At 39.0% G+C, this 24,370-nt stretch overlaps 1 protein-coding gene across 3 annotated transcripts in view; it reads left to right on the forward strand.

The window, feature by feature from the left end:
• RNF123 (ring finger protein 123) overlaps positions 1-24,370 on the forward strand; it is a 116,471-nt gene that overhangs the window by 29,042 nt on the left and 63,059 nt on the right. For all 3 annotated transcript variants that reach the window (XM_039334025.1, XM_039334027.1, XM_039334026.1), the window contains 13 exons: positions 99-170; positions 4,048-4,168; positions 4,876-4,977; positions 8,983-9,089; positions 9,944-10,136; positions 10,978-11,123; positions 11,735-11,818; positions 15,339-15,446; positions 16,193-16,370; positions 20,786-20,860; positions 21,401-21,488; positions 21,697-21,784; positions 21,977-22,061. In XM_039334025.1, the coding sequence (XP_039189959.1) occupies positions 99-170; positions 4,048-4,168; positions 4,876-4,977; positions 8,983-9,089; positions 9,944-10,136; positions 10,978-11,123; positions 11,735-11,818; positions 15,339-15,446; positions 16,193-16,370; positions 20,786-20,860; positions 21,401-21,488; positions 21,697-21,784; positions 21,977-22,061 (1,447 nt within the window). The remainder of the gene's footprint in view (positions 1-98; positions 171-4,047; positions 4,169-4,875; positions 4,978-8,982; positions 9,090-9,943; positions 10,137-10,977; positions 11,124-11,734; positions 11,819-15,338; positions 15,447-16,192; positions 16,371-20,785; positions 20,861-21,400; positions 21,489-21,696; positions 21,785-21,976; positions 22,062-24,370) is intronic.

Genomic DNA, 24,370 nt, shown 5'->3' on the forward strand with positions numbered 1-24,370 from the left:
GTTCTTTAAGACCAAAATTGAAACAAAATAATCTGATTTTAAAATATTTCATAATCTCGATGGGACTCCCCTACACCAGTTATTGATTCTTTTTTCAGGGAGGAGCTTCCAGGTACATCTTTCTAAATAAATTCCGCAAGTTTCTTCAGGAAAATGCCAGCAATCGAGGGGTAAGTGAAGAAGAAGAATATTATGTTTTTCATCCATTGTTGCATATTTGATTGTGCTGCTCAGAAGTATATTTTTTAGCAAGGACATTATTGTGCCTTAATTTACATGCCAACAGATGCTCCTTGCAGTTCTATTTTCTCTGCTAATTCATCTGTCTGGGATATTGATTGTTCAGAAAAGATGCTAATGAAGCTTAATTGTTTTTAGAGTAGTTGAATCTTAGGTGAGCATTTCACATAGTAAAGTTAAATCAAATCATCAGTAGCTTAATCCTATATTACAGTGGTTCTCAACTTTTTTAATGCCGCGACCCCAACCAGTCGTAAGTTGAGGACTACTCAACTGGTGCAGCACCGTTTGCAGAATGGGACTTTTGGCGGACTCAGCAGGGCAGAGACAGCCTGGACAATTCCTATTGGCTTTTGAAAGCCAATAGAATTAGACTCTATTCAAGAGAGTCTATTCTATTGGCTTTCAAAAGCCAATATAATAAAAGGGAGTAGTACAGCTAAGGAAAAGAGGGAAAAAAATGGTGGACTGCGTTGTTTGGCGACCCCTGTGAAATGGTCGTTCGACCCCAAATGGGGTCCCGACCCACAGGTTGAGAACCACTGCTATATTACAATCTATATTACAATAGAAATGATATACAATGGTTCTAGCAAAAGACCCCCCAAAGATGGAAGAGTCTGTCCATTTGGGGAGATATTTTTTACTATGTTCCCCTGTTTTTACCTAAAATCTGTTCTAAAAGATGAGGAGGATGACTGTGGGAATTAGACTGTGGAGACAAGAAGCACTGGATGGAAATTAATCAAGGAGAGACCCAACCTAGAACTAAGGAGAAATTTCCTGACAATTAGAACAATTAATCAGAACAATCAGAAGTTATGGGTGCTTCAACACTGGAGCTTTTGAAGAGGAGATCGGACAGCCATTTGTCTGAAATGGTATAAGCCTGATCCCTTCCAACTTTGTTAGTCTGTTATTAAGAGAAAAAGGGGACATAGGTTCAGTTTCTAGTTTTCTGCCAATATTAGAGTTAATATTCTCAACAGTACTTGACTTGGGAATACTCCTGCCATGGGGAAAAATATTATGGATTCCACTCATGTGCAATTCTGAAATATGTATGTATGTATGTATGTATGTATGTAGGTCTTTGGTTATTCGGGTTTTCTCCCGCGTAAAATTGGAATGTCTTGGTGACGTTTCAACAAAGTCCCATTCGTCACCTTCAGACTGGTGTTTTCAGCTTCGTGTTCTAGGAGCAATGTGTGATTGTAGCTGTTTCTTCCTTTTAATTGCCAGTGAGAGTATGAACTGATTGGGTGGGAGCTTGGCTGTGTTCTGATTGGGTGGAGGTGTGTTCTGATTGGTTAGAGGCTTGGCTGTGCTCTGATTGGATGGGGGGATGGCTGTGCTCTGATTGGATGGTGGAGTGTTCTGTTTGGGTGGGGGCTTTGTTGTGCTCGGGTTAGTCTGAGTTACAGGGATATTTGAGATGGTGAGGTGCGTTGCTGTTGTTCGGCTTTGCGTTCGTGGTCGTGCCTCATCTTCATGGTGGGTGTCAGTTTGCTTCATGTATGGATTGGAGGGGTTTAAAGTGGCTAATGATGCAGCTGTGGTCTGGCTTCTGGTTTGTGGTCATGCCTCATCATCAGTGTGGGTTTGGGTTTGCCTTTTGCGTGGATGTGTGGTGGTGACATCCTGTGTGGTTTTCGTGAGTGTGGGTCTGGTGTCATTCTTTGTGTTAGGGACTCATTTGTCAATAAGGGTGGGTTTCCAAATGGCTGGTAGGTGGTAGGTATCGTCATGTTTATTCATGTTGTGGGGGTGTTTTTCTGTTTCAATGGCTTCCATAATTATTCTCTTGTTGTGGTGTTCAGTTTTGAAGATTAGTTTGGTTCCTTCAAAATCAATTTCATGTCCTGTAGCTTTGAGGTGCTGGAAGAGGGAGGAAGTTTTTTCTTCTTTTCTGACTGTGTTCTTGTGTTCTGTGATTCGTGCATTTATTCTTCTATTAGTTTGTCCAATGTATGTGGCTGGGCAGATTTTGCATGGTATTTCATAGACTCCTTGGTTTTCTAGCTGGATCATGTCTTTGGGGTTTCTTAAGATGTTGGCTATTTTTTGGTCGGTGCCAAAGGCTGTTTTGATATTGTGTTTGTGGAGAATTTTGTTGATTTTATCTGTGGTGGGAGGAGGGCGATGCCGTTGTACTGTTCTATGTCTCGGTCCTTGGGGGGTGTTTCCCTTTGGATTAGGTTGGTAATTGTATTTCTTTGGAATCCGTTGGAGATTAATACGTTTGTGAGAGTGTATTTCAGTTTTCAGATGTCTTTGTAGACTAGGTGTTTGGTTCTGGAGATGAGGGTCTTGGCTACGGAGTTGATCTGTGCAGGGTGGTGATGGGATTGTGCGTTTAAGTAGTAGTTGGTGTGTGTTTTTTTCCAGTAGATGATGTGTCCTAGGGAGCCATTGGGTTTTTTGTAGATTAGGACATCCAGAAAGGGGAGTTGGTTGTTAGCTTCTATTTCCATCGTGAATTGTATTTTGGGGTGTAGGCTGTTGAGATGTGTGAGAAAGTTGTCCAGTTTTTCTTTCCTGTGTGGCCAAATTACAAAAGTGTCATCTACATATCTGAGCCAGAGTTTGGGTTTGTGTTCAGATTTGTCTAAGGCATTGGTTTCGAAGTGTTCCATGTATAGGTTTGCAATGACGGGTGAGAGGGGTGATCCCATAGGTGCTTCTTCGATCTGTTTGTATCTTTGTCCATTGTGGATGAAGTATGTGTTGGTTAGGCAGTGGTTGGTCAGATCTAGGATGTGCTTAGGGGATTATATTTGTTTTGGGTAGCTGTCAAGGCTTCTTTGATAGGCACCTGGGTGAAGAGGGATATGACATCGAAGCTCACAACTAGGTCGCTGGATTGTAGGTTTTGTTTCTTTATTGTTTCTATGAAGTGGAGTGAGTTTTGTACGTGTGAGGAGATGGATTCTGTGTAGGGCTTAAATTGTTTGGTGAGAAATTTGGCAAGATTCTGTAGAGGTGAGCCTATGGAGCTGACTATGGGTCTGAGTGATGTTTCTTCTTTGTGAATCTTGGGGAGGCCATAGAGCTTGGGGCATCTGGATGATTTCTCTCTGGGTATGATTCTTTGCTGGATCTCTTCACTGATGGCAGAGACTTTTATTTTGGATTTGGTGGTTTTTTCCGGGTAGGTGGTGGGGTCTGTGTTTAGAGGTTTGGAGTAGGTTGGATAGTTTGGCTTGGTAGTCTGATGTGTTTATCACTACCGTGGCGTTGCCTTTGTCTGCTGGGAGAATGATTATGTTGTTGTCTTTCCTCAAGTTGGTGAGTGCTTTTTGTTCTTCTTTATGTAAGTTGCTTCTAGGGATTGTGCGTTTAAGTAGCGTTTGGTGTGTGTTTTTTTTCCGGTAGATGGTGTGTCCTAGGGAGCCATTGGGTTTTTTGTAGATATATATATATAATTTGTTGGAGAATTGTTAGGGAATATTTCTGGTTAATTTTTTCCCCTTTTTTCATAGTCATGCTCAGATAGGGGAACTTGAAGGTCCCTTAGAGATTCACTTTAATACTATGTGGTGCCTATTTTGAGAGCAGACAGTACAAGGAATACTGCATTCTTTTGGACTCTTGCTCCCCTCCCCCCATGTCTTCTGATACAATTCCACTACTTCAAATAGAAAGAGATGCTAATTTTTGTGGGGAAATAGGCATGTCCTCTTGTGGAAATGGAAAAAGGGAAGGGTAATATGCATCACTCATATTTAAGTGAACTGAGATATCTAGCATTACTCCTGAAACTGTTAGTTTAACTGCAGAGGATTGTTGCACTTTTTTTGCCTTTAGAATCTGACCGTGTTATGTCCTCCAGAATATATGGTGTGTTTCTTGCATCGACTCATAGCAGCTTTGAGACATTACTGGGATGAACATAAGATGAAGAAAGCATCAGCATTGAATAGTGAAGGTAAAATGCCGTTAACTTTGAAAAATCTGATAGCATCTATATTGGCATGTGACTGAAAGTTGAAGAATGGACTCATCAACTAAAACTAATTTCTTTTAAAGAATTCTGGAGTGGTGTGATAAGATATTCTTGATCTTTTTTTATTCCAAAATTACAAATTAGATTATGATATTAGGAGGATCATAGTTAATGTTCAGAAAGATTGTCATTTTAAAAAGTGCTGACATTCTCTCTTCTCACAACGAAACTTTCTACTCAAAGAGTGAGGAGAAGAACAGTTAAAACAGAGTATGAGGCCAAGTTGAAATGTTGGCTAAATTTAGCACGGACTTTGAAACATGAATTGTACCAAAATATATTTCCTTAAATCAGAAATTTGCACATAATCTTAAGAAGTTCTTGAAAGTTGCCTCTTGTGAACAGCTTTAATATATTTCTAAAACATTATTTACTGAATTTACACTGCTCCCTTTTCTAAGTTTTGAAATTTTCTGATATATTTGATATTTTATGTTTCTGCTTTAAAACTGTAGGAATCTATTGTCTCGATGTATATTACATTCTGCAGTTATAACTTAGATTGCTTTTTTCAGGCTGTATTCTAAAACATGTCCTAAAAATCTGTATGTAATTCGTAACCATCCCAGTTATTTATTGTCAAAGAATACTAGTTCCTTCACCCTAGATAACGTATCTATTTTCTGCAGATGCTTATGTTCCCCCTCAGCTCTTTTATAATGGGAAGGTAGATTACTTTGACCTCCAGCGTCTTGGGGGGCTCTTATCTCATCTCAAGAAAACTCTGAAAGGCAAGTGACGTTTTTGATGCATGTTATGACTAATTTTTAATTATTCTTTTTAAAAATTATGAGTTTTTTATTTTGTTTGTTTATTTATATTTCATGTTTCTAGACCACTCATCTCCCTCAAGGAGGAGCTCTATTTTACAAAAAAAAAAAAATAGAAAAATTACAGAATATAAAAAAATAAAAAACAAAACCAACCAGAAAGAATAGAAAGAGGTAAAACCATCAATGAAACTCATTTTAACCAAATATCAAACAGAATTCTGAGTCTACTTTAGGACCAAATACATTAAAGATTTCCTAACATTACACAATATTGAAAGTCTATGCCACAGAAAAATACATTGGGTCATTTTTTTATTAGTAGACAGAATTGCTTTTTTGAAAATGGTCACATGTCTCGAATGCAATCCTTCATCTCAGAAATATTAATTTTTCAAATAATTTTAGTAACATCCTAGGCCTAATAGAATCATAATTTCTCAACAAAATCAAATAATAATATATAATTAAATTCTAAAGTTTTAGCATATGCATGGGTAGAAAACGATGTTGGATATTCAACACATGTTAACACCATTGCTGTGTGAGCTGCATTGGTGGTCAGTATGCTTCCAGGTTCATTTCAAGGTACTGCTTCTCACCTTTAAAGTCCTTTATGGCTTGGGGCCATGTTACCTAAAGGACTGTCTTCTCCCATCCAATTTTATCTGGCAGGTGAGGGGTTTTATAACTTCTGTCAGCCAAAGAATGTCAATTGGTGGGGAACAGGAGATGTGCCTTCTCTGGCACTGGCTCTGCCCTCTGGAACATTCTTCCTTCAGAGATTAGGATGAAGCCAACCTGTTGGTCTTTTATAAGGCCTTGAAGACTAGTTATATGCCCGAGTCTTGGCTACATTAACATCCATGGCAGTTTTATTTGGTCACTATATCTATATCTATCTGTCTGTCTGTCTATCTATCTATCTATCTATCTATCTATCTATCTATCTATCTATCTATCTATTGTATTTCTAAATAGATTAGATAGATAGATAGATAGATAGATAGACAGACAGACAGACAGACAGACAGACAGACAGACAGACAGACAGACAGACAGACAGACAGACAGATACTATTCAATGGAATAGTTTTCTCCAAACCAGTAGGACCAGGTTTGGTTTGGAAAGAAAAACCAAAAAAGAAAAGAAAAGAAAAAAACAAGTTTGAAAATGTGCAGGTGTGACTTGGGGCTGCAGAGAAAAAAATCCAAAACATTCTCCCGGTATGTCCTTTTGGGAAAAGCAATTCAGCAATATCTTGAAGTATTGGTGACTCTGCCATTTTAAGCCTCCCTTCCTCCTGATCTCATAGTCCAGAACTGAACTGCTGATAAAGGGTTGGAAGAATTCCAAAAACATGGTATCTAGACTATTCCTGCCTTGTTATATTTTCAGTTTGTTAACTGTTAGGAATTTGAGATCTGAACATCACTAGTGGCAATTAATTGGCAGGTGCTAACTGATCATCTGATGTAACCATCAGAAGCCATGTTCTCTTTCCTCATAATCTTTCTTGGAAACTGTATTTTAATTTGAAATTTAAATAGAAGCTATTCAGTTTGAACCATTCTGCAGATGCTTTTCTAAATAAAAGGGAGTCCTCAGGACAACAAGGCACCCTTGGAAAATTTCCTATTTCAGGCTCATTAACAAAAGCACTAAATTACAATCCTTAGCACAGATGTGTTTTGGATGATACTGAAAAAAATAGTTTTAATAAGTCATAAAAACTGATGACTTAGTTGCATTTTAAATAGAACATTCTAATGCAATTATTACCTTTAAAGCTGTATAAGATGACTCAGTATGTAAAACCTAGAAAAATAGGATGTTATCCTTCGATTCTGTCCTTGCCCTTTTAAGGACAAAACAGTGTGCTATGTTATTTATATCCTATCACAGGATGCTAAGATGAGTCACAATTTTTAAAACATAGACCAGATCAGAAACAATATACTAATTCTTCTAAAATATAGAAGTACTAGTGAAAACATTGATTAAAATGCTGCATGTTAAAAAATATAACAAAAATCATATTGTCCCAAAGACTAATTTTAAAAATCTGTGGAATCTTTGATGTTCTCTGACCTTGGTTTGCCTGCAGACATTTCATTACCCAACTAGGTAATGAAAAGTCTGCAAGAAAATAACCAAGCTCAGAGAGCAACCAGGACTCCAAAATTCAACCCTGAGCTACTATTGGTAAAAAAGCAGTCATTTAATCCACAATGTCTGCAAAATGAAACAATTTTCAGTATCTTCCTAACTAGCACTGAAGAAGCCATTTGGATTGCTGGGAATTAGCTGTCTCCTTACCCTTGGACAGCTCCTGAGGAGGCCTGTCACTAGGCTTTCACCCCTTTCACTTCTGGTGGGGGGACGGGTACCTGAAGTATCCCTTCCCTAATAGAACAGAAGGAGTGGGCAGATAAGAGGCAGCCAAGCCATTGCAAGGTTTTTGTTTGTTTGTTTGGTTAGCAGCTGCCCTTTAAATTTTATTTAGAATCCTATTGGCAACTGGCACAGTGTTTGTGAAACTGGAACCCACCAGAAAGTAGACCACTGTATTCTGAACTATATGCAGTTTGGGAGTATTTTTCAAATGCAGACCCAAGCAAAGTACAGTGTAATGGTTTAGTCTCAAGGTGTCGATGGCACGAATCTCTGCCTCCTGGATTTTCCACTCCAAAAAGGGCCATGCCAGCCAGAGTTGGACAGAGGCTTCCCTAGGCATGGCCTCTCCTGCTGATTAAAGCGGGAGCCATGAGCCCAAGAGAACGCCTAAGTTGTGCACCTGCTCCTTTGTCTAGAGGCAAAGAAAAGCTGAAATAGAGGCATTAGAACAGAGCCTGTGTTTTTGTTAGGTTTCAATTTTAGCTTGTTTTGTGTCATCTAGCTTTTTTATCTTTCAGATACCAGGTAAGATTCTCCACTACTTTTCCAGCTAGAGCAGTGTTTATAACTAGTTAATATGTTTATGACATATTTATTATTCTTCACTCTAAACCAATGATGGCAAACCTTTTAGAGGCCGAATGCCCAAAAACTGGCCCCGCCCCTGCTCCACCCTCTGTCCCACCCTCACCCTGCCTGCCCGCAGGGCCTGCCGCAGATTGCCCAGACAGCCCAGCAACGCCATGGTGGCCACGCCCTCTGCTCATCCCGCAGCATCAACTGTGCGCAATGGGGTGTAAGAGCAGTCTTGTCTATGCTGCTTGGCTGCCATGTCCTTGGCTGTGCTGCTCCGTGTGGGCCATGCTCGGGGGCAACTCTCCTCCACGGGGGCTGCTGGTGAGGAGGGGATCACGGGGGGAGACAAGGCTGGGGCAATGGCACGTGTGCCCATAGAGAGGGCTCCAAGTGCTACCTCTGGCATGTGTGCCATAGGTTCGCCACCACTGCCCTAAACTGATAGTTAACCTCTCCAAGCATCTCTTATTGTAATCTTAAATAGCATAGGGGAGAGAACTGAGCCCTGAGGCATTTCAGTCAGGAGTGGCTGGTGATTTCACAACTCCTCCCTCCTAGCTCTGTATAGCAAGAAGAACATCAGATATTATAATACTAAAAGTTCTGATAGGTTTGCAAATGTTGTAAGAAACCTATAATGTTTTGGGGGTTCAAGAAAAAGATCAATAGGCGCTGAATAAGCATTTAAGCTTATGGCCCATTAAGGTCATTCCATCCAAAATATTAGTATCTGAAACAGCAAAATAATAATCACATTCATAGGATTATGTTGATTCAGAAGTGTCATGGGATGGCTTAATTTTGTTTTGCTCTTCCCCTGTAGTGTTAATCCTGAGAAGTATCCTTGATATACAAATTCTATTTAGATCTTTCTTGTTATATTACTATTTGGCCTTCTGCTAGTGGGAAATAGAATGAGAAATCAAGTTAGGAAAAGGAAAGTGTTCAAGCAACTATACCTGACACTATCACTGCACTGTTTATTCACACAGATGATTTGGCCTCAAAGGTGAATATTGTAATTGATCCTGCAGAAATTCAGGCTGTGACAATGGATGATCTTGATGAAGATGAAGAATCAGCAGTGTCAATAGCACAAGTGAGCCTTAGAAATGGGGCATAAAATGGGTCAAAGTTTCATTAAAGTTGGTAGCAGCAGTGAAAAGTTCTTGATAAGCTTATAGAAATTGTTTTGAGTAGTGAGGAAAACAAGTGGTGTGTAAAAACACCCTGAGATGGGTAGCCTTATAACATTACAGTTATAAGGCATTCAGATATGAAGTATGCAGACTCAAAGGTGTATTGGATTAGGGAGCAGTTCTAAAGGCAAAGAAAACTAAAACCTTTGGCTAAGAGTGAGAAGACTTTCTCAGTGCTGGCATAATATTTATACTGTAACATCTCTTTTCAAAAACACCTTCCTGCTATTTCCTTTGCAGGGGAAGTAATAATGGGTACTGGGTAACATGCCTTTCATTTTTAAATCCTTTTGGATTTAATTTTAATCCATCTCACATACGTGACTCTGAGATGCTTACAAGATTCAAATAAGTCCACCAAACCAAGTTTGGTCCACTGATAGAAAAAATATCAAATTACCCTTTGCTATTGGTAATACACTGAAGAGAATACAAACTGTGGTTCCTACTATAGTTTTCCAATAGCTTTATTCCAGTTACGCTTGGCTATATGAGATCAGGAGATCTTCCCTAGATTTTAAGTGAGATGAAAATGTTTAAAAAACATTTTTGTGAATGGTAATATTCTGATCAGCTGCTTGAATATCAAAGATTTGTGCAGGATTCAAGCTGGCTTTTTTTCACTGAGAGGAAGAATTGTTGTAACTGAACAAATACTACTGCATATCTTTGTCATTCTCATTCTCTCTCTCTCCCTCCCTCTCTCTCATTCTCTCCCCTTCTTTTCCTTTCTCTCTCCTTCCCTCTCTCTCAGCGTCCAGTGGCTGCACTGGCAATTGGGGGAGCTTTGGCCAGGCCAAGCTGGCTCAGTTCTCCCACCTTAGGGCGAGCTAACCGTTTTCTCAGTACTGCAGCTGTGAGCCTCATGACCCCAAGACGATCACCAGGTTCCATAGAGAAGGTTAAAGTCTGTACATTGAACATGGAACAACGAACAGAGGAGGACAGTGAGTTATATATAACTGTATTCTGAAAATAAAAGCACTAAAGAAAATTATAAAAATATAGGTGAGGGAGGGGAAACCCTCCAAATCATTGCTATGCACAACTCTGCAAGTGGAAGCAAAATTTTAATAGTCATTGATTATTTACCTTCAAGTTGTTTTTGACTCATACCCACAACATAGATGTTTTTTTTCCATAACAATTTACCCCTAATATGTTCTTTCAAATCTGTTAATGGTGCAAACCATTGCTACTGTAAGTGAGCTATCCATCTTGCTCTGATCATCCTTCTCTTTTCTTACTTCTTTCCCAGTGCCTTTTCAGGTGAGCTGGGTCTTTGCATAATGTGTCAAAAGTAGGATTATTTTACTGTGGAGTATGTTTCATGGCTGAAGGACAAGAATTATACCTCTTTTTAGTTGGTATGTGGTTGTGTTAAGGAACTCTATGACTAGAATGCAAGCTGTGTGCCTTCTGCTTGAAAGATTATGGGAACTGTTTTACACTTGCAGATGGTTTTGAGTAGCAAGTAAAGAATATAAAATTAATGAAATTTAATTATTCCAACAAAGCTGAAGAGGAGGAAGAGGAGAAAGAGGCAAGGCTCCTTCTTTTGGAATATAGGTTGAAAAGAAAGAGTTAATAGAGGGAAATATGTAGAAGAATGAAAAACAGCTGTAGATTTTTTTCTATTTAGATTTAGTTTTAATGTAGCATGAATAAAATTCATGATTAAAACATCAACATTTTCATTAGAAAAGTATAGATACTCTTTTCGCAATTAACAGATTCTTATGCTTAGCAGTGGCTTGCTTAGAAACTCTTTGTTTGTTTTTATGACAGTTGAAGGTAGCCGTGGAAATGAAGGTCTTCTATTGGGGAAACCTACAGAAGAGCCGGATCAACCAATTACTGAGAATTCTCTCCTGGAAATCTTGGATGGAATAGTCATGATGTACAACCTCAGCGTGCATCAGCAGCTTGGTAAGGTGAGCAGGATTCATTTTAGTGAAGTTCCTAATTCTGTTTCACTCTTAGAACTGGGATGAGAATTCACTTAATAAAGAAACAAGGATCCACTGAGAAAGGTTGGGAATAATTGTTCATCTACTTTTTGCCTCATACTGTGTCTTATCATGACAGACCCATGTTATTTGATGTCTTTGGTCACCAAGAATCAGTAAAACAATAGGTATCTAATATTGTTCATTTTGAGAAGCAGAAGCTGCAGAGGATCTTAAACTCCCAAGACTAGAAACAAACCTGGATGATAGAAAATGACTTAAAGGCAAGTAGGGTTCCAAGTGAGAAAGTAACAAGTGGAGGAAGTCATTCTGCTAGCTAGAGAGCATTCTCCAGCATCTTGTTTTGTTGCTGTTGACAGCAGCCTGCCATCAACAGGGGTCTGTCACTATTTTGTGGTTGTCCTCAAAACACTAATTTTGTACTGGTAAAAATTGATTCTGGGCATTCCAAAATATTGCTGCTGCCAGTCTAATCACATTCAGCATTTTTGCTTTACCCTTGGTAAATATCCTATCTTTTTCTTTAATGTCAAGAAATCTCCAGCTGATATTATTGACATTTAATTGTATTTCAGATGGTAGGTGTTTCTGATGATGTGAATGAGTATGCTATGGCATTGAAAGATACTGAGGAAAAGATCAGCCGATGCCCAGAAAGGGTAAGAAATTCTTCTCTGTGCTGCCTTTCCAGTTTGTTCTTTGGGAAAAGTTCGTTCTCTGAGAACAATGCTTAAGTAAATTTTCAGAGTTACTTTAGGTTCAAGAAAGAAATCAGAATTATTTAATGGAGCCTTCCTAAAATATGTAGAGACCATTATGCAGTATTTCCACACAATATAATCACTCCCTTAAATGAAACAGGAATTACTTCCCTTCTGTATGTCTTCATTTAGAATAGAATAGAATAGAATAGAATAGAATAGAATAGAATAGAATAGAATAGAATAGAATAGAATAGAATAGAATAGAATAGAATAGAATAGAATAGAACTAGCAGGGACCTTGGAGGTCTTCTAGTCTAGCCCCCTGTTCAAGCGGGAGAACCTATATCATCTCAGATGGCTGTCCAGTCTCTTCTTAAAAACCTCCAGTGATGGAGTGCCAATGATTTCTGAAGGCAAGCTGTTCCACTGGTTAATTGTCCTCACTATTAGGAAGTTTCTCCTTAATTCCAGGTTGCTTCTCTCTTTGTTTAGTTTCCAACCATTGTTTCTTGTCCTGCCCTCTGGTGCTTTGGAGAATAATTTGATACCCTCTTCTTTGTGCCAACCCCTCAAATACTAGAATACTGCTATCATGTCACCCCTGTTTCTTCTTTTCTTTAGACTAACCAAACCCAAGTCCTGAAGCTGTTCTTCATATGTTTTAGTCTCCAGGCCTAGAATCATTTAGAAACATTCAAATATTGATGAGCATAATTTACTATTACTAATTTTCTAAAAATAGTCGTACACTAAGTCTGTTAGTTTCCATTTGAGTACAATAAGATGGTACCCTTATAACAATATAATGTATAATGATAGTGATTATATAAGTTATATTACATTTATCTAGTATGCACAATGCAGATTTTATACACATGTATGTATATGTAATGAGCTTACATTTCATATGCACTCACGTACAGTCATGTGAAAAAGAAAGTACACCCTGTTTGAGTTCTATGGTTTTACATATCAGGATATAGTAAAAATCTTAGCAGTTCTTAAAAGTGGTAAATATAACCTGAACAATGACACTTTATTTATTTATTTATTTATTTATTTATTTATTTATTTATTTATTTATTTATTTATTTATTTGTGAGACTTATATACCGCTTTAAGTGCAAGCACTCTCTAAGCGGTGTACACCAGTAAGCAATGTATATATATATTTACATTGCCCCCAACAATCTGGGTCCTCATGAACATATTACACCATTTGTCTATTTTACAAAAAGAAAGCCAAAATGGAGAAACTATGTGTGAAAAACTAAATATACCGCTTCCATAGGTATGAAGAGACCAGTAGTCAGGTGCTGCTAATCAAGTGCCCTTGATCAATTGGTCATTAGCACATATGACTATCTCGATAAAAGCTGAAGTTTTAGGAGTGTGCTGGTCTCCAGCATTGATGCCATGGGCATCAGCAATGATCTTAGAGAAGTAATTGTTGCTACCCTTCAATCTGGGAAGGGTTATAAGGCCATTTCCAGACAATTTAAAGTCCATCATTCTACAGTGAGGAAGATGATTTTTACTATGTCCATAGACCATAAACCTCAAAGAGGGTATACTTTCTTTTTCACATGATTTCTCTAGTTCTCTCTGAATTTTATATGAAATATATTGCCAAGGCAACTGACACCTCTGTATTTCATTGAGAATAACATACAATCTGTCATTGTGGCTGGGCTTTTATATACTCATATTGCTGTTGCTTTTAGGGGAAATATTATGCAAAGCCCAGAAATAGGGTAAAAATTAGCAAAGAAAGTAAATTAAAGGCAGGAGATAAGGGGAAGGAGGAAATAAAATATTATTCTCCATCTCCATACCCTGTAATTGGACTCATTTTGTATTCTCTCATCTTATTCCCAATTATTCAATTGTGTCATCTAGCAATCCATTTTTTTTACTGAATCATATTAAGATCGTTGTGTAATTTTTCACAAAGCTGTGGTTCTGTCATTATCGTCATTCATTGGAGCCTAATGTGATTATGTTAGGATTTATGGATTTCTAATTTAATACAATTGATTATGTGCCATTAAGTCAGTATTACTGTTAATGATCGCTACCGATAGATTTTTCCATGATGATTTGTCCCCAACATGGCCCTTCCAATTCTAACTGGGTCCATCCACTTTGCTGTTGGTTGTCCTCATCTTCTTTTTCCCTCCACTTTTTATAACATTAGAAGCTTCTCCAGAGAGCTAAGCCTTTGCCTATTGTGTCCAAAGTACAATAATTTGAGCCTGGTCTTGTGTGACCTGAGTGAAATCTCTGGTTTTATTTGCTCAATTATCCATTATATGTTTTCCTGACTGTCTATGGTATTCTAATGAGTTCTCTCCAACACAAAGTTTCAAAAGCATTACTATTTTTTTCATTCTTCTTGTTCAAAATCCAACTTTCACCTCCATAAAGTGTCACAAACACTGCCATTGCCTACACTATTCTGATCTTTGTAAATACTTCATGGTACTTGAACATCTTTTCCAAGGCCACTTTGGCTGCTCTACCAAGTGATAGTCTGCAGCATATTTCTTGATTGCTTGTTCCTTTGCTGTTGATGATTGCCCCAGTCATCCTGAGAATTCTTTTTTTTTTTTTTGCCATTGTGCCACAAATACAACCAAAGCCCAGTTTTAACCCAGACTTGTTCGTTTGATTCTATGTAAAGGTAGAATCTCTACTCTAAAGACTACCTTATAAGCCAATTGTCATGGTTCCGATAGATGAAACCAGTAAAAGAACTTCAAGGCAAGAATTCTTCCTTAAAGAACATTTTATTAGGAAATAAAGTATCGGCATCTATATAGTTGAACCCAAAATTGAGGTTCCCTCCTCCCAGATACAAAGTAACAGGTCGCAATTCCTATCCCCCAAATGCTGTCATAAATCACATTCCCCAATTAACGCAAGACGGGCTTTTCTTACCGGCCCCTCATTAGAGCATGTCCTTGAGTTCCCATACTTCTACCTTGTTATGTCTAGCTAAACCCTCAAGCATTTACCCCATCTCCCCCCTTCTACATCTGCACTCTAAAAGAATAGGAAAGGCATGCTAGTAACAAAAGTAAAAATGGCTGCTGATTCTCAGTTGTCAGAGCAACGACATCCATTGCAACAGTGTGGAAACCAACATGCTGTTGGCTTGCATCTTATCAGCCTGAGATATGTGCCAGATGTATACTCAAAGCTATAGGATCTTATTAAATAAATAAATCCTATATAACTTGCTAAGAGCTTTGAGTGTCTAATTTATCTAGCCGCCCATCTATTCAAGAAAATGTAGGCGGTGAAGAAACAAAAACAAAGACTTACATTAAAATAACAATCAACTAAAACCACATTAAGGAAAATAAAAAAAACACTAATGGCCTGCCCCCAGTACCTGGGGAATTATACTGTATTTTTAATCCTGAATACTGGAAAAGATATTGCTCTTCAAATCCTTTTGTTTTCAATTCAGAGAAGAGATATCTGTGAAGAATTAGTGAAGAGTCAAAAAGTTTTTTCTGAGAAGCTGAATCACTTGAGTCGCCGACTTGCTTGGATCAATGTTACTATTTATTCAAAGGTGAGAGGGAATGCAATTAAATTCTAGAATGCCATGGTTAAAGCTGGCCTAGATAGTCCAACTCTAGCATAAAAAAAATTAAGAGAATTGTGCTATTGCTTCCTGCATTTATATACTCTATTCCTGCAAAATTATTTATAGGGTTTATATTATGAAAGAATTGTGCACATTAATAATGAACTGATTCAGTTTTAATATAGGATATTCTTAGGCTCTTCAGGTACTTTGAGAGTGATAATTATATCAATCCAAGTTTGTATATAAGCTCATAAATGTGACGTTAGCAGAAAAAAATAGTAATAGGCTGCTCAGAGTTAAGGATTGTTAACTCTTTTTATTACTTAACAAAGTACGGTAATAAAAATGTGACTTCAGCCAACAGACAGGTAGAGGAGAGACCAATCAATTCATTTCTCTCCCTCTTCTACTTCATGCTCCGTGCTGGCTTTTCTTGTTCAGTGACTAACATGAAAAGTAAATGGGTGGACTAGATGGGGTGGGACGCTCACTGTTTCCACCAGTCTCTCAGTTGCCTACCTGGCATTCTTGATCACCTACGACTAGATGGAGAGAATGACTGGCCCAAGGGTACCCATCTGGCTAAGGCAAGACGAGAACTCATGGTCTCCCAGTTTCTAGTCTAATGCCTTAACTACTACACCAAACTAGTTCTCTTCTAATATCTTACATATATACTTTTTTCTGTCACCTGAAGTACAGATTAACTCAGAATTCCCCCTCTACAGGAGAAGATGCAAGATATATACTGGTTGTTACGAGTGTGCATTCGTACAATTGAACATGGGGACAGAATTGGCTCACTCTTTGCATTCATGCCTGAGTTTTATCTGAGTGTAGCAATGAATAGCTACAGTGCTCTCAAGAACTACTTCAGTCCTGTTAACAGCATGGAAGAACTTCCAGGTGAGGATATCTTTAAGCAGGAATGGTTATATTTTGCATGTAGAATCCAGCATGGACAAGAAAAAACATGAGAACACAGAATCTGGCATCTGGCACCAACTTCATTTTGCCAACAAGCTTTTTTTCTGTTAAAATAAACACACATATGTTAAAATGCCCTTATGGAAATGGAATGAGGTTCCCCCTGAGATTTAAACAACTTATCCTACTGGTGTTTTGAAGACTCTGATAATCTGGCTCTTTCCCTGAGCCTTTGGTGAGAGCGATTGAAGCCCCCTTTCCTTCTTTTGCCCCATCCAGTTTTGTTTCTGCCATCTTTATTATTTTTTGTTATCTTGTGGTTTCCTTTTTTAACAATTTATAAATCACCCAGAATTTCTGAAGAGTCAGCAATGTATGTATGTATGTATGTATGTATGTATGTATGTACGTCTTTGGTTATTCGGGTTTTCTCCCGCATCAAATTGGACGTGTCTTGGCGATGTTTCGACAAAGTCCCATTCGTCATCTTCAGGCTGGTGTTTTCAGCTTCGTGCTTCGAGGAGCAATGTGTGGTCTTAGCTGTTTCTTCCTTTTAACTGCCAGTGGGGGTATGAACTGATTGGGTGGGAGCTTGGCTGTGTTCTGATTGGGTGGAGGTGTGTTCTGATTGGTTAGGGGCTTGGCTGTGCTCTGATTGGCTGGGGGATTGGCTGTGCTGTGATTGGCTGGGGGGTTGGTTGTGCTCTGATTGGCTGCGGGAGTGTTCTGTTGGGTGAGGGCTTTGTTGTGCTCAGGTTAGTCTGAGTTGCAGGGGGATTTAAGAGGGTGGGCTGCCTTGCTATTTTTTGGTTTCGCGTTCATGGTCGTGCCTCATCTTCATGGTGGGTGTCAGTTTGCTTCATGTATGGATTGGAGGGATTTAAAGTGGCTAATGATGCAGCTGTGGTCTGGCTTCTGGTTTGTGGTCGTGCCTCATCATCGGTATGGCTTTGGGTTTGCTTTTTGCGTGGATGTGTGGTGGTGACATCCTGTGTGGTTTTTGTGAGTGTGGGTCTGGTGTCATTTTTGTGTTAGGGAGTCGTTTGTCAACAAGGGTGGGTTTCCAGATGGCTGGTAGGCGGGAGGTATCATCTCGTTTGTTCATGCTGTGTGGGCGTTTTTCTATCTCAATGGCTTCTCTGATTATTCTGTTATTAAAATGTTCAGTTTTGGCGATAGTTCTGATATTTTTAAAGTCAATTTCATGTCCTATGGCTTTAAGGTATTGGACCAGGGAAGAAGTTGGTTCCTCTTTTTTGACTGAGTTCTTATGTTCTTCAATGCGTGCACTTATTCTTCTGTTGGTTTGTCCAATGTATGTGGTGGGACAAGTGGTGCATGGGATTTCGTATACTTCTTGATTTTCTAATTCAATTTTATCTTTGGGGTTTCTTAGGATGGTGGATATTTTTCTGTTTGTGCAGAATGCTGTCTTAATGTTGTGTTTGTGGAGAATCTTACTGATTCTGTCTGTGGTGCCTTTTATGTAAGGGAGGAGGGCTTTGCCGTTTTCTTGTTCTCTGTCTTGGGTTTTAGTGGGGGTTTCTTTTTGGATTAGTTTGGTAATCTTATTTCTTTGGAATCCATTGGATGTAAGAACATTAGTGAGGATGTGTAGTTCGGTTTTTAGGTGTTGTTCATCAGCTAAGCGTTTTGTTCTGGAGATGAGTGTCTTGGCTACGGAGTTGATCTGTGCTGGGTGGTGGTGTGAGAGAGCGTGCAGATAGCGGTTTGTGTGTGTTTTCTTCTGGTAGATGGTGTGTCCTAGTGAGCCATTGGATTTCTTGTAGACTAAGACATCCAGGAAGGGAAGTTGGTTATTAGCTTCTGTTTCCATGGTGAACTGTATTTTGGGGTGTAGGCTGTTGAGGTGTATGAGGAAGTTGTCCAGTTTTTCTTTCCCATGTGGCCAGATTATGAAGGTGTCGTCTACGTATCTGAGCCAGAGTTTGGGTTTGTGTTTAGATTTTTCTAGAGCTTGGGTTTCAAAGTGTTCCATGTAGAGGTTTGCAATGACAGGTGAGAGGGGTGATCCCATGGGTGCTCCTTCTATTTGTTTGTATTTTTGTCCGTTATAGATGAAGTATGTGTTGGATAGGTAGTGGTTGGTCAGATCTAGGATGTGTTTGGTGGGGGTTATATTTGTTTTGGATAGCTGTCAAAGCTTCTTTGATTGGCACTTGGGTGAAGAGGGATATGACATCGAAGCTCACGAGTGACCTACAGCTGCACCATTAGCCACTTTAAATCCCTCCAATCCATACATGAAGCAAACTGATACCCACCATGAAGATGAGGCACGACCGCGAAGCCAAAAAATAGTAAGGCAGCCCACCATCTTAACCCCCCCTGCAACTCAGACTAACCTGAGCACAACAAAGCCCCCACCCAAACAGAACACTCCCCTAGCCAATGAGAGCACAACCAACCCCCCAGCCAATCAGAGCACAGCCAACCTCCCAGCCAATCAGAGCACAGCCAAGCCCCTAACCAATCAGAACACACCTCCACCCAATCAGAACACAGCCAAGCTCCCACCCAATCAGTTCATACCCCCACTGGCAGTTAAAAGGAAGAAACAGCTAAGACCACACATTGCTCCTCGAAGCAGGAAGCTGAAAACACCAGCCTGAAGATGACGAATGGGACTTCGTCAAAACGTCGGCAAGACACGTCCAATTTGATGCGGGAGAAAACCCGAATAACCAAAGACCTACATACAAACACCCGTGAAAACCTCAGAATATATATATATATATATATATATATATATATATAAAAAACACACACACACACACATATATATATATATGTTATTATTATTATCGATGTGCAGACAATATGGCAGAGGTTTGTGTAATAGGGCAATGATATTTTCTCAGCATCTGAGGTGTCCTATGTTTCATATACAGCACACAAATTATGGAAGTAATGCCATTCCATAATTCTAGGTCTGATAATATTTTCCTTATTTATTTTCACTTAAATAAGTAAATAAAAGTTACTTCCTATCATTTCCTGAGAAGAAGGAAAGGTGATAAAAGAAGCTATGGGCTTCTTTTCCTCAGAACTTTTTCTTTATTTTCCCATTATTGAAATGGAGGAAGACTTTTTTAAAAGAAATCTTGAGGGTATTTCCTTTCTAGAACTGGAAAAAGTCTTTTTGTTCACTTTTTACAAATGCCTTCCCTCCTTGATTTTGGATTCTGTCATGTTTTCTGTTCTTATCCTGCAGTTACTCTTTTTAGGAATTAATGTAAAATTCACCTCCTTTCTTATCAGATGCTACAGCATGTACAGATAGTTCTCACCACAGACTACTCTAGATTGGAAATTTCTCATGCACTCTGGCCCTTGAGATGAATTAATACAAGATAATTTGGACCGGTTGTTCTAGATCAGTGATGGCGAACCTATGGCACGGGTGCCAGAGGCGGCACTCAGAGCCCTCTCTGTGGGCACGCATGCCATCACCCCAGTCCAGGCCTTCAGCTGGGTTTTATAAAATCTTTTCCCTTTAGGCCTCTGCCACCGTGTACAAAAAAAAAGGTTCAATCAATCAGTCAATTTCAACCTCGCAGGAAAAAAAAAGATCTTGCAAAGTTGGAATTGATTGATTGAACTTTTTAGTCCCACCCAGTCTGCTGTTACCATCGCAGCCATGCCCACCCAATGGGCCATACCCACCCAATGGGCCACACCCACCTGGCACCCGATGCATAAGTGGGTTTTGAGTTGCAGTTTGGGCACTCGGTCTCTAAAAGATTCGCCATCACTGTTCTAGATTCTATTTGTTGCTCTAGTTTGAATGTCTTGTATGAATTCCTCAGCCTTAATGTTCTTTAACCATTTTCATAGTCTAACACTGGGGGTAGCAGAAATTCATACTTGAAAGTTTGTTGTCGAGTATTAATCTTAAATAAGAATATTTTTGCTTGCTTGAAAACTCTAATGTTAGGGCAGGTAGCTGGTTCTGCATGGGATTGAAATGTTTAAAAAAATCAACATTAAATAAAATATATTTCTTTATTGCAGTAATCCAGAAATACCCATAAAGCTTTTCATAAACTGTCCATATAAATGGAAATGTTATTCCTAGAGAGACTCATGTGTATGTCCAGGAAAATCCACACTAAATAAAATTAGCTCAGTGTAAACATCAGTCATGTATTTGCATGGCAAATTTGCCTTGAATGGGGAAAGATGCAGACTTGCTCTCCTTTGGTGTTGTTAATCATGAAAAGCTGGATTTCTAGTTTGCCTCCCAGGAATTTGAAACAAAGACATAAATAAGAAAACTAATTCTAGACATCTGTTCTATTGTACTGCTGAAAATGCAGGTGCAGAAAATTTCTATACATTTGCAGTCTTTAGTATTTGAAACTTCTTTTCAGGCTATGAAGATACATTGACACGCCTTGCTGCCATTTTAGCCAAGCATTTTGCTGACCCAAGGATTGTAGGCACAGGTAGGTCGCTCTTCCTTTAAGGGATATCTTTTCTTGGTTGTAAGCTGAAGCTAGTGGAGAGTGGGGAACTATGTCCTAATTGGTTAGTGGCAGTGACAAAAATATAGAGAGGAACAAAAACAAAACTGGGTTGAACCACCCATTTTTTAATCTCTTTTTGTGGCTTTCTCTTTCTGGGACGGAAGAGAGAATTTTTGTCAGAGATTCTTACTGAGGCTTTCAAAATGAGGCCAAGGGTGATCTGAATCTCAGTAGGATGTCCATGATGGGCTGTAGAAAATAAAAACAGCAGACTAACTTTGTGGTTATTGATTGTTCTCTGATTTCCAGTTGTCATTTTGGGAATAGCAATGGGGGTGTTGCTTTTTCTTATTTATAGAATTTCAGTCTAATGCAGAATGAAATCATTTATAACTTGTTCATCTCTTGGCGGCTTGTCTATCTCCCATTATTTCAGTAAAAATTCATTCTCGTAACCAGAGTTACAGTTACAGTTAGATTTTATGTCTCATTAACATTCTCTCTTATTTTTATATTCAGACATTAGAGACTCTCTAATGCAAGCATTAGCCAGCTACGTTTGCTATCCCCACTCACTTCGGGCTGTGGAGAGAATTCCAGAAGATCAGTAAGTGCTTGGTATTTTCTTCCCTGAGTAAAAACTGTATGTCCTAAAACAGGTTGCCTCTTTTCTTCCTTAGGTTAGGCACAAGTTTTGTAATTCCCTATGCATGAAAATGTCCTGTTCTACTTGTTGGCATTGCATTTCTACTTCTTCCTTGTCTTGTATTTCTCTCCCCCTATTTTGGAGCTGATTGTTTGTCTTATTTTGGCAGACGAATATCCATGATGAGGAATCTACTGGCCCCATATGAGCAAAGACCTTGGGCACAGACTAACTGGATTCTTGTACGACTGTGGCGTGTAAGGATAGATTCTCTCTTTGTTTCTCAGCTAGTTTAGGAGGTTCAGGTAGCTTTAAAGCAGCAGGTGCCCTCTGCATGAATTCTCTTTTTACTGTTTGCATACTTATTTCTAGTGAGAGAGTCTCAGATTTTCTTGTGAAAAGTAATGGAACCCAGCATCCTTTTCTTCCCCCCCCCCCTTCCCCTCTAGGGCTGTGGATTTGGATACAGGTACACGCGGCTTCCTCATTTGCTGAAAACCAAACCGGAAGATGCCAATCTACCAAGCTTGCAGAGTGAGTGGGGAATTGGAATAGAAAAGTGTTGCTTCCCCCCCCCTCCCCTTATTCTGGTCAACTGTTGGTTCTAGTAGCAGGAGAAAACAGTTTTCTGGTATGCTATTATTACAATTATGTCACATTCTGGCACTTTAACTGATACCACAGAGGCTTCACTGCCATTGCCAAGCAGGTTTGACGAAACTCATGATGTTTAGTAGTTTAAATATGTTGTCTCTTATTTCGGCTGAAGCGCTTCTTTCCCCATGGTATTTGTGCTGTTTCCAGATCAGCTTGGCACCATGTGATTGTACATGGTCATCTTTATTGGGTGGCAAAGCCAATAATTTCTGGCTTTGCTCTGGTTCAGACACAATTGCCAAGAAAGCAAGTGATGTGAATCCTAGAACTTTGAGGGAGACACTTAAGCTGTGGCAGGAACATCTGCCTCATCCTGGCACCAGAGTTTTCTTCACTCTTCACGGCGGTTAAGCTATTGAGAGTCTAGGCATTTTTGTTTGTCTGTAGAAGTGAGCAAATGTATGTGTCAGTATTTCTGAACTTTAGAAATACAGAATGTGCAGAACATAAAGTAACAACAAGGAGGAAAGTGTGGCTCTGCCTGAGCGCCAATTTCTTTACCCTTCCTCTGGTCAACTGGGGAAAAAACGAAATAGCTTGCTTTTTTTTTTTTTGACATGTTTAGATTAGTAACAGAGAAGACAATTATAGTATGTTTCAAAACTCTTTATTCTCCTGTTTAACTTCCTCTTTTTTCTATTTTGCTTCTAATTTATTATACAAAGATCTCAATAATTGTCATCCCTCCATAGTGTTCAGCATGTCTCCAGATACAGTCTTAAAATTCCTGTAGAAAATATAACTGAGAGAAACAGAAATTGTAGTGGAATATGATCAGAGTAAATATAGTTGGGCAAAGTGTAAAACATTTTCCAATTTTCCTAAGATTATAATTTAAACAGACATTAAATGAATGTAAGAGGCTAAGATTATTTGGGGGGAAAGTCTTCATTAGGGATGCTGTAGGGCAGGTAGGCTGTGCCTTCCCTTAAGGAAACCGCCTTTACAACATGTAACTCTGTCATGCACTCAGCACTAGATTAATATTATATCAAGTTCCTTCTTTTCTTCCTTTATCACTTGGTGTTCTAAGCTAAGGCTGTTCTCTCAGAATTACCACATTTAGGATGCTTTTGCAAAAGTTGTTTGGAAGTTTGAGAAACTGTAGTTACAAGCTGTAGGGGGAGCTTTGGTTTCTCTTTTATAGAAAACCAGGAAAGTGCTAGAGAGCAATTCTACATCTATCTAATTTTCTGATTTAATTGTTGCTGTTTTAATTTGGAAGAACTGTATTATTATTTGCTTATTTGAATGACACTTGTGAGTTAGGTTGATATAGACATTGTGTTAACAAAGAAATAACTTCCTTCAGGTTTTAGATTGAGCTGCTAACCTTGTTGATGCTGAGAAGCCAAAATTCTAGGAATTGGGAATGTTTAGCCTTAAGAAAAGAAATATGGTGGGATAATTTGATTCTAGTCTGTAAAGCCCAAACCTGTTCTTTATGCCTACAGCGTTCAGGACATGAAATCATGGATTTAATCCATAGTGTGGACACATTCTGGTTGAATGTTACTAAAGCAAACATACTAACAGCAATTTGACAGTGGATTAAATTACCCAGATAGGCTGTGCTTTGTTAGGTATGTTAAAACAAAGACCAGAGAGCTATTTGACCAGAATGTTTTTTGTCTGGATTCCCACACTGTATATAATCCTTCTGGGATGCGCCATGTAAAGATTCTTTAATATTTCGCCCTTTGGGCTCAGTTCAAACAAAAGTCTGCTTTTTTCTAAACATTGGGATGAGGTACTGCTTCGGTGTGGTTGCTCCTTTTTTAGTTGCTGCTGGACTCCAGGCAAAGCTCCAAGCTCCAGGCAGGACTCGCACCAGGATATGCTGTTCACTGTAGCTCGTGGTCTTGGTAGTTGAGTAATAGTCCTCTTGACCACTTGTAAATAACTGCCAATCTCCACATGTTGCCTCTAGTTCCCTGTCTGTATACCTTTGCTTATTATCTTTCCTGCTACACATCCCCTTCCTCACTTAGTTTTAGTTTTGTAAGCTAAGAACCTGGATGGGGGTGAGGTTGCCTCTGGACACCCGCACTTTCTTGAAAATGCCAAAATATGACTCAACTGCAACACCAGCTTGGATGCCTGGGAATAAAGTTGTGCATGAACGTATAAACTGTACGAGGGAAGTGGGGTTAAGAAAGTTACTGCCTGTCTGCAGCTGCTTTTCC

Source organism: Crotalus tigris, unplaced genomic scaffold (genome assembly GCF_016545835.1).
Source record: "Crotalus tigris isolate CLP2741 ecotype Arizona unplaced genomic scaffold, ASM1654583v1 scf7180000017625.6296891, whole genome shotgun sequence".
NCBI lineage: Eukaryota > Metazoa > Chordata > Lepidosauria > Squamata > Viperidae > Crotalus > Crotalus tigris.